Source organism: Osmerus eperlanus, chromosome 7 (assembly GCF_963692335.1).
Source record: "Osmerus eperlanus chromosome 7, fOsmEpe2.1, whole genome shotgun sequence".
Classification (NCBI taxonomy): domain Eukaryota; kingdom Metazoa; phylum Chordata; class Actinopteri; order Osmeriformes; family Osmeridae; genus Osmerus; species Osmerus eperlanus.
Window position 1 is genome coordinate 4,362,926 of NC_085024.1, and position 16,985 is coordinate 4,379,910.

General features: G+C 43.0%; 1 protein-coding gene across 1 annotated transcript; it reads right to left on the reverse strand.

Moving 5' to 3' along the window:
* Positions 1 to 4,055: 4,055 nt before the first annotated feature.
* fpr1 (formyl peptide receptor 1) lies at positions 4,056 to 6,859 on the reverse strand. The gene is made up of 2 exons (XM_062466631.1): positions 6,542 to 6,859; positions 4,056 to 5,593 (listed from the first exon to the last, which is right to left on the reverse strand). The coding sequence occupies exon 2, from the start codon at positions 5,585 to 5,587 to the stop codon at positions 4,451 to 4,453; it is 1,137 nt and encodes a 378-aa protein (XP_062322615.1). The 5' UTR covers positions 5,588 to 5,593; positions 6,542 to 6,859; the 3' UTR covers positions 4,056 to 4,450.
* Between the last annotated feature and the right edge of the window lie 10,126 nt (positions 6,860 to 16,985).

Here is a 16,985-nt window from a genome sequence, read left to right on the forward strand (position 1 = left end):
TGAAACCATAGCTTGAAACAACTGGGTTTGCCCAGAGCCATATAAAAAGAACGTTACGACACTCTCTGATCTTGCCGACACATGACACACTATCTGATCAAATTGACAGTTCTCTCTACAGTCAGAGCTCGCGCAAGAAGGTGGAATGTAAGGGAGATACCCTTTCCAAAACTTGTAAGGGCCTAATAGTTTGTGAAAGACCCAGAGAAACACAAATATCCGACGAGGCAAAATCCCGGACTGGAATCCCTGCCGGACGCATTTTTTTGGTCTCAAAAAGAGGACATGTCCGGGTAAAAGAGGACGTCTCGTCACCCTATATTAACTTATAACAATAGGCAGCAATATTGTGAAGCAGAGCTACAAATGTCTATGCTAGCTACCATACTGTAGCCTAATGAGTTCTACTGAACATTTAACTTTCGACTGTTGAAGTAAATGGGACTTGTAAAACACGTTTTTTTATTCATCAGTCCACTTACAATTTACCACGTTAACAACATTTATATTTGTAGTACTTGATGCAAGTTGAATCTAATCTAGATAGCAATCAACTACAAGCCCAGAGCCCCCCACTCCACTAACGACTCCCGCCTGGCCAACGACCTGAATGAGTTCTACTGCAGATTTGAAAGACAATTGGACAGTCCTGAACTACCCCTTCCCACCCAGGAGGCCTCCCACCTCCCCCCTCTACTGTGACGACTCTCCATTCAGGAGGGTGGAGTTAACAGAATTTTCAAGAGGCAGAATCCCCGCAAAGCAGCTGGGCCGGACTCTGTCTCTCCAGCCACCCTCAAGCACTGCGCTGACCAGCTGTCTCCGGTGTTTACCTACATCTTTAACACCTCCCTTGAGACATGCCATGTGCCAGCCTGTCTCAAGTCCTCCACCATCATCCCAAAAGCCAAGGCCAACAGGACATAATGACTACAGACCCGTCGCCCTGACCTCTGTGGTAATGAAGTCTTTCGAGCACCTGGTGCTGGCACACCTTAAATCCATCACTGACCCTCTACTGGACCCCCTGCAGTTTGCCTACAGAGCCAACAGGTCTGTGGACGATGCAGTTAACATGGCCCTCCACTTCACCCTACAGCACCTGGACTCCCCAGCATCCTATGCCAGGATCCTGTTTGTGGACTTCAGCTCTGCTTTCAATACCATCATCCCCGCCCTGCTTCAGGACAAGCTCTCCCAGCTGAACGTGCCTGATTCCACCTGCAGGTGGATCACAGACTTCCTGTCTGACAGGAAGCAGTGCGTTAAGCTGGGAACACAAGTCTCTGACTCCCGGTCCATCAGCACCGGATCACCTCAGGGCTGCGTCCTTTCTCCTCTGCTCTTCTCCCTGTACACCAATAGCTGCACCTCCAGTCATCCGTCCGTCAAACTCCTGAAGTTTGCGGACGACACCACCCTTATTGGGCTCATCTCTGGTGGAGATGAGTCTGATTATAGGTGGGAAGTGGCCAACCTGGTGACCTGGTGCAGCCAGAACAACTTAGAGCTCAATGCTCTTAAGACAATGGAGATGGTTGTGGACTTCAGGAAGAGCACAGCCCCACTCACCCCCATCACCCTGTGTGACTCCCCAGTCAACACTGTGGAGTCCTTCCGCTTCCTGGGCACTATCCTCTCCCAGGACCTCAAGTGGGAACTGAACATCAGCTCCCTCATCAAGAAAGCATAACAGAGGATGTACTTCCTTCGGCAGCTGAAGAAGTTCAACCTGCCAAAGACAAGGATGGTGCACTTCTACTCAGCCATCATTGAGTCTTCCTCACCTCCTCCATCACCGTCTGGTACGCTGCTGCCACTGCCAAGGACAAGAGCAGACTGCAGTGTATCATCCGCACTGCTGAGAAGGTGATCGGCTGCAATCTGCCTACCCTCGAGGACCTGCACACCTCGAGGACCCTGAGGCGTGCGAGGAAGATTGTGGCCGACCCCTCCCACCCTGGTCACTCCCTGTTCCAGCTACTCCCCTTTGGCAGAAGGCTGCGGTCCATCAGGACCAAAACCTCACGCCATAAAAACAGTTTCTTTCCATCTGCTACTGGCCTCTTCAACAAGGCCAAGGACTCCCATTGACATTCATTCACTTATTTAACCCTTGTGCTGCCTTCGGGTCACATGACCCAAAGGTTCATAACGAACCATCGTTGTGTTTACCCAATTTTACCCAATACAAAAACAAATAAAAATAATTTTAACCTTTGCAATGTGGGGGGTCTGAGACAACCCGACGGTTAAATGAAAATGCTTCACTTTGTTTTTGTATGCGGTAAAGTTGTCGCAATACGACGGTGGGTCACAATGACTGATGGGTCAGAATGACCCGAAGATAACACAAGGGTTAACTATTATAAGTCCATCTAATGGCAATTCAGTATGCATAAGCCACCTTATCTCAGTATCCGATTGCACTATGTTGACCACTCACGCTGCTCATTCTATTCTATTTTTATATATATTTTATATTTAAATTGTTGTAAACTTTTGTACTTTACTTAATTTAAGATTCGTATATGTTTAGTGTTTTGCACCTCCCTGCCACAGTAAATTCTGTGTTTGTATAACATACATGGCGAATAAACCGAATTCTGATTCTGATTCTGAAAATTAGCCCTGGGAATGCTGTGCTCGTACCACTGAGGTACTATTGAAACCCCTAAGGCTCAAAATGAAAGTTTTTAATTACTTTTATCTGCAGAATGTTGTATTCCAGAAGTGAAAGGCATATTTCAGTTCTAGTTAAATTTGGAAAATGGGGTAACTGAACTTTTGTTTGTTGCCTTTTTTATCTATTAACACAAATACCTATTGTTATTTCTTTCAATAAATAATTGTATATTTGTGAGAGAATTTTTATTGAAAATGTATTTTTGTTTTGGCCGTTTTATGTTTAGTCACTTTTACGGCTGCTGAAGTGTGTGTTTATTTGTCCAAATATAACCGTTAGCTAAGTAGGCAATGTGTGTTAAGTGCTGTATTTGTACCATACAACTCACAAAAAAATCACAAATGAAGCAAATAAAGCAAACTTGTCTATTAGTCTTCTGTGTGTTACTAGTTGAAGACGAGGGGGGGACAGGGCGTTCTTATTTAGTCTCGCTTTTCTGGAACAGACTTCATGTTCCAATCTAGGGGGCTGGCGCCGTCTTAGTGTTTAGGGTGACCATCAAAACCCCTTTTTTCTTAGTCAGTCTTAAGACTGAACCGCTGCATTAGTTCACACTTAACCGGTGGGGACCTGACACTATTATTGTAACTATTATTTGTCCCTTTGCACTCTAAACCTGCTCTCATCTCTCTCTCTCTTTTAGTATGCAATTCATTCATCAGAAAGGAACCTCAAGTTCATCCAATTGTAAGGGCACCTATATTGCACCACATCACATTTTATTTTATCCACAGGCGGTGTAGCATGTTTTCTCATCGGTAGGAGTACCCTATATAGCACTGCATCACATTTTCTATACTGGAAAGGGCACCCTTTGTGACACTGTCATCAAGGGGTAGCATAAAGGGCATTTCATAACCGCATCCTTCTCCACTTGAAGGGCACCCAGAGGGCACTTCATCACGTTTTCTTGCACACTGGGCCACCGCAGAGGGCCCTTTGTCATGCCCCAAGAGTCCATTACTGCACACACACACACACAGATTCCTGGAATTATAGTTTAGATTCTATAGTTTAGTCTATAGTCTATAGTTTAGTCTATAGTCTATAGTTTAGATTAGATGTGGGGAGTCAGGTGGCTGAGCGGTGAGGGAATCGGGCTAGTAATCCAAAGGTTGCCAGTTCGATTCCCGATCATGCCAACTGATGTTGTGTCCTTGGGCAAAGCACTTCACCCTATTTGCCTCAGGGGAATGTCCCTGTACTTACTGTAAGTCGCTCTGGATAAGAGCGTCTGCTAAATGACTAAATGTAGATTCCTTCTTTATTCTGTATTCTGTCAAGTCAACTGATATAAGTGATAATGAGGTAATGCTTTTATTATAGAATTGAGATCCTAGAATTGTAAAGAAATTGCCAGACAAACATGTCAATGAAAAGAGATGTTTTTTAATCAATATAAAAAAAACACTGAAAATATGTAAAACAGCCAAAGTAAGAAACACAAATTTCTATAACATTTTGTATGTGAAAATGGTTAATACAGACTATTAGAATCTCAACGTTGGACAATAGAAACTATTGAATGTGGACATAAACATGACATTGACAAGACATTCACATGACACATCTCATGACATTTATCAGATTATATAGTCGCAAAACTCTGCAAGTCAATTTTGTTGATATCAACTCCAGGTGTTGATCTTGCTCAGTGTTTCCATTCCAGATGACATGAGGTTGAATCTGAAACCTAACCTCCGAACCAGCTGTACGGAAATGTTCAATTGTTCATAAAGAATTGCCTCAACTTCCCATGAACCTCTATACCTCAGCATCGGAGAAAGACTTCTCCTTGCTGCGACTGGTGATTCCTGAATTTGTAAAAGTGTTTGAGGGAGACACTTCCTCAGTAAAGGCACTCTCCAGTACCTTCAGGATGGACTTGCGAACCTTGTCTTTGAAATCCTGGCCCATGAACACATACAGCAGAGGATTCAAACAGCTATTGAGAAAAGCCAAGCTGGTGGATATTGGGATCCCGATGGTGGTCACATGGTCTAAAGTGTCGCTGAACTCAGCAGACATATGATTCACCATCTCTATGAGAGAGAAGATGTGGTAAGGGGCCCAGCACAGGAAGAAGGCAGTGATGACTGCTGCAATAATCTTGAAGGTGCGGCCGGAGTGGCTGGCCAGGGTACGGTTTCTCTTCAGACGGTGGATGATGATGGCGTAGCAGGAGACAATGACGGAGAAGGGGACCACGAACCCCAGCAGGAACCGTGTGATGGTCATCGCTTGGTGGCGGAACGCCCGCAGCTCCACCACCGCGGCTGTCTCGTAGTCATCGGAGAAGACGAAGTTGTTGAAGCAGTTGACAATGTCTTCATCGTGGTAGGAAGCGCCCACGTCCCTGAACACAAAGTAAGGTGCGCTGAGGACCAGGGCCAGCAGCCAGATACCCAGGCTCACACAGGATGCCTTGCGCACGCTCCGGTGGTTCTGAGCCCAGACTGGCCACACCACAGACACGCACCTGTCCGCACTGATCACAACCAGTATGTAGACACTAGCAAACATGTTGAGGAAGCTGACGGTGCTATTGAGCTTGCACATAAACTTGCCAAAGGGCCAGTGGAAGCCCATAGCAGTGTAGGTCACACTCAGGGGAAGGAAGGCAGTGAAGAGGAAGTCAGCCACAGCCAGATTGAGGAACCATACTGTGTTGACTGTCTTCTTCATCTTGAATCCTGTTACCCAGATGACCACTCCGTTTCCAAGCACGCCCAGCACAAAGGCCAAGCAGTAAACGATGAGGGACATGGTGTTGAGAGAGTGCCTGAGGTTCGCGAGCTCGTCTTCATATTCCTCATCTGTTTGGTTGTCGGGAGATGAAATGTTTTCAAGAGTGTTCATCCAGGCGTAAAGTGGGGTGCTGGTCACAACCATTTCCATCATTGTTTTCTGTCCAAAAAAGACAGAGAAATATAAGACAACTGTATGGCTTGGAAAAGTGATAACTACTGTCAGCTGCTGTTTCTATGTAATTAAATAATATAACCTTTGGCATTTATTGGAAGACAAGGGAAATGTATCTCTCCTAAACGACATATCTTGTATAACTTAATCAATAGGCTACATACTTTTTTATTGCTTGCTCCTCATTCCTATCAACTGTACATTCGCATGTTAAAGTGCTTCTGCGCAACAAAACCTGTTTATCTTTTTATGGCCGCTAGAGGTCACAAACGCTCTCTGATTATTTGTTCATTCTTGGACGACAACGCTTAGGTGAGGGAGAACCTCACCTAAGCGTTATGGTTACAGAAGGAAAGAATTCGAAGGACATTTGACTCAATCCTACATCCTCAACAGTAAAGAATGCCGTTCAGGTCAAGTGCTCTGAAATTGAGTAACCTTAAAGTTTGAAATTGCTGAGACATGTTTCTCGGTACAGACTGCATGGGCAGAATGTTTAAAAGGAAAAAACATCAACACAGAACGAATTTCTGAGAATTGCAAGATTTCTTTTGGAAAGTGATTTAGATAAATTGACACTTTTACGTATGTTGGGGTTTATCAACATTGCTACGGCGGAGTTTAAATAGCTTAAGTATTCATACGTTGTTGTAACAATTGTTGTTTTTATAGCTTCAAATTTGAGAAAACGTGTCATATAGAATCCAACCTCAATTAATTTTAGTTTACATGTCAGTAGGCCTATATATTTTAAACCTTGTGCAATATCAGACAAGGTAACATGATAAAGATACACACAATCGTAGCCTAGATGTCTTTCTTTGAATGATTTTATAACTGAACGCAAGTGATTCAACAGTACGGTATTCAATTAAATAAGGCAGAAATTACTCCAAAAACGAACCTGTTATTTTCTCAATCTAAAAAGCATACCTTGATTAGGGTGTATTCCAGTCAGAGCAGGAGATCGAAGATGTCAATGGTGCGAAACCCAGATTGAGACAGAAGTCGGAGCGCAGACTTTCTTGTACCTCCTCGAAGTATGTGACGTCATAGACTCTCAAGAAAAGTTTCAAGTAAAAAACACCAAGTAGCTTGAAGAAGACCACATGTAGCCCTGTGTAGCTGCTTTGGACTTCACGAAACTGCTTAAGATTGCGTGATGGGAACAAATTATAGCATCAGCAATTACTTTTTTTGTGACCATCAGTTTGAGAAGTAAAGGGTAAGCTAGTTTTCCAAAGCAGCCAAATATCGAATGATGGCCTCTTGCTCCATTAGACCAATGTTTTTCCATACAGAACATGATGCCTACACGTGCACATTGAAAACACCGGTGATCTTGTTATACTTTTGATATTGTGTAGTGAAATTCTCATGAACGTTTGTCACATTAGAATCTGTCAGGGAACACACACAAGTGAAATAAGGTGAGCACTGCAGGAAAAATGTTGGGTTGTGTGAAGCCGCCAACCCCGCCTCAATCGAATGGCCTGAGAGTAATGTGTTTTCCTTTCTACAAGAGTGAGCTCATGTTTGTTTGTGGTCAAGTGTAATTGGCCTCTGTCGACTGTTTGGATCAACATCTGGCAATTTTTTTCATGTCGCTGTGTACCGCACAACATGAAATAAAAGTCAGAGCATATGTCAATAATTTTGTGTCTTCAGTTTGAGATGGCAGGTTATTCCCATCACTGCCACTGCCGTCCTAAATTGGACTGACATGGTCATGATATCTGCACGCACAACTTGGCACAGAGGTGCCATCACCACTGTAAAAGTAGTATTGCCAAACTTTATCGTCAGACACAATATGCATAAAATAATTATTAAGCTATTTTGTATTTGTATATGTTGTGTGTAAGGATCATATTCATGCAATGTAAAATGGGCGTTGGCTGTAGCCGGCTACTGGGGCAATTCCCCTCATTATTCATATCATTTTTTCTTCTTCTTCCAAGCTTGCAGCGTACAAGAAGTGTGCAACACAAAGCACTAGGCTATAGAAACTTTCCCTCTCTTAACCCCACTATAGCCTACAGTTCAGGGGCTAAGTTTGATAGAGTGCAAATAGTTTTTTGAGCACCATGTAATGTTGTATTTTGGAGTCATGTTGTTATTATTTTCTGTCTAAATAAGATGATCGGTAGGCCTTAAAAACTTTATATAGTTTGATAATGTTTTTTTTTGCCTAACTCAATTCTGACTTGCTTGTCGATACCTGGGATTCTGTGCCGCTGCAGTTATAGAAGAGCGCGGGGACATAAAATTCTGTGGGCACAAATCAGTTTGTTTTCGGTTAAACTGTTGATTTCACAAGCGTTGATTGGGATACAGTTTCTTTCATTCCTGGATTATCAATCTAAATGAATACACTGACTAAAAAAGTAAATTGTTAAAACGGAAATTTGAGATTTTAGTGGGGCACACCAAATTTATACTAGGGCAAGCTCCCCAGTACAAAGGGTCTAGAGCACTGCCACTGTAGTCGTGCACATGCGCTCAAATCTATCGCTCTCAAAAGTCGAATGTTTTCATGTATCGCAGCGGATTTAATTCTTCACTACATCACATTCCATTACAGTTTACTTTAGTCTTCAAAATGAAATAAACGACATAAGGTCTGCGAGAAAGTAGGCAATACTGGCAATAGCCTACTGACAGTGGCGGCCATGCTTTAACCCTTGTGTTATCTTCGGGTCATTCTGACCCATCAGTCATTGTGACCCACCGTCGTATTGCGACAACTTTACCGCATACAAAAACAAAGTGAAGCATTTTCTTTTAACCGTCGGGTTGTCTCAGACCCCCCACATTGCAAAGGTTAAAAGAAAATTATTTTTATTTGTTTTTGTATTGGGTAAAATTGGGTAAACACAACGATGGTTCGTTATGAACCTTTGGGTCATGTGACCCGAAGGCAGCACAAGGGTTAAAGGGGTCATTGACTGTGTTTTTGGGGTATTTCACACTGTTCCTTAAGGTCTCCGAATAGGGTATGTAACATTGGTTGGGCTGAAAATGGCCCGGGTGCTGTTCTATGCCCCCTGATAAATCCAGTGAAATTTTCCTGGAAAAAACGCTAGTTTTTTTCCTTTTATGGTATGCTCATGAATATATAGAAGAGCTGTGCGCTGATTGGTTTACAATGAGTGAAGCTGCGGAGCAAAGACGCAACACGGCCAACAGCACTCACTGAAACAAGGAAGGTGGAGACTTGAAATAAAAACGTACAAATAAATCTATTGTGTCTACACAACACTGTTTTCAACAGATTGACTAGATATCATTTGAAATGATTATGTTAGTTGTTTCCACTTCTGTTGTCGAAGCAAACAGGATCGCCTTAGGTGGGTAACGTTAGCACTACAGCTCAGCAAACAAACTATCTTGATTCAACTCAACTAGCTATCTTGCTGAAAAATAGATCTGGACAAACATGCATCTTGAATTGTAGATTTACATGACAACACAGGTTATTTATGTGAATGAAACAGTCAGGAACATGAAATAACGTTATCCCCATTGCCAATAAACTAGGCTAAATCATCACACATTCTACCCATGCTCTTGCGTTAGCAAGCTAAACTAGTTTACATGCTACAGTCTAGGCGTTTTCGCTATCTAGCTGTTCTTGCATTCCTTGCAAATCAGCGTTAATAAAAAGCAGATGAGCTAGAGTCTAGCTAACATTGACTTGACGGACATGGCTGATGTTTGTCTATACCGTAGTGTAGAAGAGCCCTGTGCAGTTCGACCCTCGACACATTTGCGCGAACCATTTCACCAAGGACGGTTTTGAAAACCTGGGACAATATAAAATAGGATTTCAGTGTTTCCCCTAGGTTTACAGCTTTGGGGGGACCGGGGACGGGGGGGACGGGGACGGACGGCGACCATGTAGAGACAGAAATGACATGCCGTCGTGTAAATAAATATATAGGCCATTTAGTTTGTTTAATAAAAGAGCAAGCTATACACCTGTTTTATAGGAAAGGTAACCTGAAATGACTTATTTTGTGATCGGGCGCTATATATAAAATATATATTTTACTTGACCTTCCAGGGGGTGCGGGCGGTGCCGTTGGGGGGGCGGGGCGCCCCCCTAATATAATGGTAGGGGAAACACTGGGATTTGCTATTAAGCTGTTGCTGAAAAGAGGTGCGTTCCGACCTTATGTTCATCATAACCGCAAGCTGTAGTATGATTTTGTCGGTAACAGTTATTAGCAATGCTAATGTATCCTATATCTAGCACCTGCCTTTCTCCAGTTCTTTCAAATAGATAATCTGGACATTCAATAGGCTAGGCTGCTATTCGTTTACTGGCAATTTTTTCGGAAGCTTCCCTTCTAATGCCGACTACAGCTAGTCTAGCTAGGGTCATTTGCTAAGTAAGGTATGTTGATGTGTTTAGAAACGCAGGGCTCTCAAGTTTTGAAGACAGGCAAGAGTGACATTCCCCCCCCCCCCCCCCCGGCGTCGTCAGGGGGTCAAAATAAATGTATTAATTAATTGCTTTTTACCTGACATCTTTGAAAGGCAGCAATGATTAATGCATCCATGACAAGTTGTCATTGTTTGTGTCAAACAAGTTATGAATATGTTGTAACAGTAAAACAGGAGATCATGACTGTGCTCAAAGTGATGCTCGAGCTGCAGTGGTTTGCTTTGTAGGTGAACAAAACTTTCAGAAGACGTCGTAGCAGAATAACGAAAAATTACAGGATATGCTTTTTTTCCATTGGTTGTTGCATTAAATCTTACCCAGATACAATGGTGCTATTTTCCGATTGGCTATTGTATAGACCCTTTCTTTTTTTTGATTGGCTGATAAGTGGCAGGCTCGACTAAGAACTCCAGGGGAGACGCGCTTGATTCCTGCCCGTTCCATAGTGAGAGCGGCGCAGCCAGAGGAATTTTGGTTGGGTGCTGCGGCATATTAAATATATTATAAATAAAAAAATTCACTGCGTGAGAAATACAATGTGTGGCGGGAGGGCGTGACAAAAGACCGAAATGGGTGACTGTCACGCTCAGTGCGTGACACTTGAGAGCCCTGGAAACGTATTTAGCATTCTACATATGCTAGATACAGGAGACATTAGCATTGCTAATAGGCTAACTGTTAGCGACAAAATCATACTTATAGCTTGCATTTGTGATGAGCATATACGGTTGGAACAGCACCTCTTTTCAGCAACAGCGGCTTAGCAAATCCTTCTTTAAATTGTCCAAGGTTTTCATTCAAAACTGTCTTTGGTGAAATGGTTCGAGCAAATGAATAAATGAGTATAGAACTTCACAGGGATCTTCTCATAGATAAACATCAGCCATGCCAGTCGAGTGATGGTTCCTTGGGAATTCTGAAGTGTCAGCATTCCCAGTACAGCCTGGAACACTGCATTTACGATGGTCCATTTTCAATATGCTTTAAAAACTTTCCAACTTTCTCCTTTGTTGTACACAGAGCAGCGCGCAACTAAACTACTGTCTTAGATCCTGGGCCAGAACACCAGAGGGCTGGTCTGTATGTAAATGTTGGGGCGTGACAAAGGCGATGCGTAATTTGTGACATCACAAATTCCGCTTTTTCAAAACCGATCGTTTTACAGCTGCAGTTTCAAGTTGTGAGATTTAGATAGGAAAGAGGTGTCAATGGACTTTGAGATTCACTGTATGTCCATTTTACCCACCGAACTGTCGTTGTTCAACTATGACAAGGTAAAATCGGTTTCGTAATCAATGACCCCTTTAAAGAGAATACTGGTTTCTAGCTAAGCAGCCTTATAGCAGCCTCCTCTGATTCAGAAATAGAATGTCAAATGTGCTAAACTAGTTGTAGCAATGTCGTGATTTTTATAGAAATTGCCACACAAAGTGTACTGACTGGTATATTCAAATACTATGGTTCCTAAATCGATGTATTCCATCTGTGAAAGGTATAAAAAATGGCACAGTTTGCATAAAAATGGCACAGTTTGCATACCAAGATCTAACAATATGGCATGCCAAACCCCGTGATGTATCTCTGTTAAACTTACCCATGTCACCCATTGTGCACTGGTAAAGTAACACATTATTTCTGGCAAGTAAAACATTCAACAGAACGGGGCCACTTTTCATCTGTTCCATTTGGCCCATGTTCATAACCACAGTTTGGAAAGGAGTGGTTTCCCCCAACAATAAATGAATGTCCCTGACCACTAGAAGACGAACTATACATTTCAGTGAATTAATCAATTCTGGAAGTTCATCTATTTTCACCAAGTTTTCCCAGATACATTTTACGTCTCAGAATAGTTATCACATCTAACCCTCAAAGTGTCACGGCTTTACCATCCTTTAGTATTTCAACCCAAACGGAAACAATAATTTTGCAATCTGACTAGAGGATGTCCTGTGTGCCTGTTAAACTTTCATACTGTTGAAATTTTGGAGGTTTATCATTACACAACTAACTCAGTTAGCTAATGGCGGTTATTAATTGATGGGGAACTACGCAGGCATTGCGTTTTTACTGAACATTGGTGAAATGGGATATTTCACTTAGGCTGCACATTTCATTCACTGACATCCTGTGTCATGTTCATGTTTAAGCCATATCAATAAACCAGTCTACAAGACAGACGTGTTTTATATTATTGTATATGACATGCGATGACGATGTCCTCTTCAATGCTTTTCATAGGATTTGTGATATTTAAATGAGGTCACCTGTACTTTTTTTTTAGGCCATGAGCACTCTGATGCTGAAGTTTGAAGCTCTTACAGTGATCATGCTGGGACCAAATGTGGGATCTATGATTTATATTTGCACACCCACACAGTGACAGCCTCTGTGGATTGGGCCTGTGGTGTATTGTTCCAGTGTTCATGTATCCACCTCCATCTACCAAACCCCCGAACATAATCGTTTGAGCAAGTAACAAGGGAAGGACCTAATCAGTGCAAGATGTCGATATGAGATGTGGGTGAGGGTTTGTTGCTGAGATCGTAGAAATCTGCCCTCTGAGCACACAGCCCTTCCCCAACGCATACTCACATGGTTCAGAGGGGCGGAAGCAGAGAGAACCTAGAATCAACATCCAAATGGTTCTGTTTCCTCCCACATGTTGTCCACCGCCGTTCCTCAGTCCACCCACACCTCACAGACATGCTGTGCATCTAGGAGAGACAGCCGTGGGAGGGTCTGAACGATGCTTTGTGGGGTTATTTCTCGGCTGAATTCGGTCCAGGGTGTTTCTTAGCTGGGTTGGCAGATGGATCTTGTTTAGCGTGGTCAGGACGTGCACAAGCAGAACGTTTAAATGAATCAAGTTTCTGTGACTCCTAAACCGTTGTCCAGGCAGGCCAGGAAATGTTTTCTTTCACTCTGTTTTTATTACTGAACTTTGGCTACGTTTCTATGTGCTGGCATTCTTGTAAAAATAAAGTAATATTGGTCTTTTAAACATTGAATTATTGAATCAGTGTGCACACCGTGGAGATACATTGACTCTTTTCATGTCTACCTATGACAGCATACTGTGAGTAATAACAAGTTGTAGGAGTGTTATCTTTGTCAACTATCCAACTCACTCTAGACCTATCTGTCAGACCTAAAAGCGACAGACAATCACACCTATTTTTTCACAAAACAAGCACTTACGTTTTGTCCAGCCCCCGGTCCTTGTGGAATTTGTATCCTGCAAGAACTCCACTGTCCTGCCAATGCACCAGATGTGAGGGGGAAGAGAATTAAAGCCTCAAGTTTGTGTGTGTGTGCGTGCACATCACTGAGTGAGACATACTGCAGTGCAGTCCCGCATTGGGACCAACTTCATTAGTTTGGACGTGGGGAGAGTCATATGTCTGTTAACATTTCCTTTCTCTCTTACGCATAAATATTCATAATCTGAACCTTCCCACTCCGATTTCACACACAGAGACCCAAAAGCACATCTCTCCATCTGGAGGGAACAGTTAAAATAACGGAAATCGAAGGTTGATTCTTCCCACCCAAGGAATGCTCTGTTAAAACTGTACAGTCGATTTTTTTTAAAATTATGAACATTGTAGCAGTGAAGGATGTGTCTGTCTCCATTGATGTCTAGACTGCATAAATAGTGTCGTTGCTATTTTCTTTTCCCCTTCAGTTTAGCGATCCTTTTCATGTTAAGTATTATTCAAACTGATTGTACTCCTGCCATTCTGTGTAGCTTTTAAGCAAGGCGGTTCAAAATGCTGGTGTGTCGAGTGTATATTAATAGCTAACCCTAAGCTATAGTTTGAGGTAAGCTCTCACAGACCAAGTTTTGCCATACTTCTTGATTTGCCAACCAAACTTGTAATTAGGCTGTGCTGCACAAATACCAATTTGGGTGTGTAAAACAACCAATGGGAGTTTAAGAGGAATAGTGTTTTTTGGAGAGAGAATGAGGGGTGAGGGAGGGTGTTGGGGAGTGACCCCTGAGTTGGGGGTGTATTCTTCTCTGCAGCTGGAGGGAGGGTGTGGCATAGACCAGTAGAGATCAGGCTGAATGTACTGGGAGTCTAGCTCTAGGGCAGTGAAATACTAATGACATAGCTCACTGAACCACCCAGTGCTTTTGGAGTTGTTGAGGAACAAACATTGTAGGCTTGTTGCCTTTCGACAACTCTGGCCAAAGCAAAAACAGAGTTGTAGAATGCTTGGAGCTTCCAGAATCTTTCATAGGGCTTGTCATGAAGACAGAGCACAAACACACAGTGGGAATCTTCTACCCGCATGGTTTGTTGATACAGTTGCGGTGCTGACTGGAAATCGTACCGTTGTGTCATGGGTGCGGGAGTTCAGGAATTTTGGCTTTTTAAAGTCAGATGGGTACCAACTATACCTCCGCCTTCCCACCAAAAAGCGGCTCTGCTGAATTTACCCTCAGTCACCCCACACATGACGAAAAAGCTGAGGCCCTCTAACCTAAACCACTTCCTTATATTTGTCCCCTTTTCCAACCACAGTGCCGGGGCCCTGTGCAGACCTAAAGGATATGAGTGATCCCGCTTGGCTCAGCCTGCCAGTAAACAAGGCCTGTGTTGCACATGCCATGCAGATCCATGGCACAGGGCCGTGTGTGCGACAGACCCCGCCTGCAGAGGGTGTATATTTAGAATTTGGGGGATGGGACAGTGACTGAATGTGTTGGAGCAGGGTCCCAGCTGAGGACACGGATGGGGATGAGAAGCAGGGTTGTTGTTCCCCCCGTCAACGGAAGGATGGCAAGGGGCCGGTTCGGAGGAAGTGGACGTGTGTGTATTTATTGGGGGGAAATTATAGCAGTGGCTCTGGCCTGCCGTCAAGGTCAATAACCTCTCTGTCTGAATAAAAGACGTCTGTGCCACATTTGACTTGCTCTGATGCTGCCCGTGGACCAGATTCACTGTGCACTGTCCCTATAGAACAGGCATCTGGGTGGCACATGGTCCAGTGTAACGTGTGCAGCCGCGTGCTCCTCGCTCCCATGACAGTTTCATAAATAAGGCTTTTGCACACATGTACACCTCAGAAAAAGTACCCTTAGACAGGAGAATACATTTTTCTTTTGTATTATAAAACTCCTGTTTTTGCAACCTTGTGGTTGTTGTTTGTTGCTGACCTTGCCAGAAACAAACCAAAACCCACTGGTTTCATTTTTCTTAAAGAGGCATGTTGTTGTCTCCTTATTGTTGTTTGATTTATGGTAATACTTCCTTCACCAGACAGGAGGAGAAGGTTCAGACACACAATGTTAGTGAAGTATTAGGTGGGGTTTGAACCTGTGCCACTAAGTAATGTGTGGTCAGCAGAAAGTACAAGCACAACACAACAACAACTGACTGCACGCAGTTACTGTCAACTGCACACTAACTGTCAGGTTAATATGCATGTTTAACCCTCGTGCTGCCTTCGGGTCACATGACCCAAAGGTTCATAACGAACCATCGTTGTGTTTACCCAATTTTACCCAATACAAAAACAAATTAAAATAATTTTCTTTTAACCTTTGCAATGTGGGGGGTCTGAGACAGCCTAGCTGTTAAAAGAAAATGCTTCACTTTGTCTTTGTATGCGGTAAATCTGTCGCAATACGACGGTGGGTCACAATGATTGATGGGTCAGAATGACCCGAAGATAACACAAGGGTTAAGGAAGTTGTTGTTCTGTATTCTTACAGGATTGCTAAGTCACATTTGCAAGTTCCGAATTATAAACCACAACTCAATTCCACTGGAGAGGGAGGCTACGGCCTGTTTCTTAATAGTTTTAGAAAGAAATGAATGGAGCATTCTTCTCCCCAGACCCTTAAGATATGCAGCGTGGAGTACATGAAGTCTGCAGAACTTGTCTGTGCTAGATGGGAACGAGTTATATTTAAGTCTTAAGTGCATATAATCACAGGGTTGGGGTCTGTGCACCCTCACATTTAAAAGTTTTCCTGTCTGGTGCTGATAAACACCTAGGCCCAAACATGGCCCACTCTGCAACTCTGTGTTTCTACAACATTTGACTTAGCAAAGATGTATGGTTGATATGGTCTGAAGAAACTAAGAAAAGCGTCTTAACCTTCTCTCAGAAAAGTAGTTGGGGAAATAATTATATTTCAGTATCTTTAAATCAGTTTATCCAACACCATCACTATAACTCACAAGTGGTAAAGCTATGGTTTCCCTAAACTACTTTTCTTTGCCTGGCTCAAAATAGATTATAATTTTTAAGAATTTCCACCGTGTGAGGGCATGACCAAGAAGGCACACGAGAACTGAGTAGGGTGCAAAATATTCAGGGGTTTATTACTTACATTTGAATGGATGGAACACATGGACAAAGTAAATAAAACCGAGTAGTGAAGATAAGACCAATACATGAGACCCAACCAATGCCTCATACGCACAGAGGTCTTCCTTCTAGGTTGGTTCTTCCTCTCTCCCCTCTGCTTGCTCCTCTCACAGTGATATAAGCCTGGGCTGCCACAATAAATATAGGGAGGGGACGCCATACATCCTCCCCCTTAATAATCGGAGCAAAATTGGAGCAAACACCCCTACAGCCCAGACAGGGATGGGAGCTTCCCATCCACTCTGGAACCCCATTTCAGCATCATGTTTTCCAGTCGGACACCCTTTACTGGGACACGGCAGCCATGCTGCCCTCATGATGATCAAAGAAAGAGGTAACAAAAAGGCTGAAACTAAACAAACAAAGATATGGTAAACCAAAAGCAATAAAGTTGATATGAGAACTAAGGAACAAAAGCTATGTGACGTGTGTTATTTATGTGAAGACAGTTGTATGGTGTTGCTGAATGTTAACATGTACATAAAGAAAATAAGGATGTTTAAGTCCCTGTGTGGGCCGCTGTTAGGCGTCCATCACACA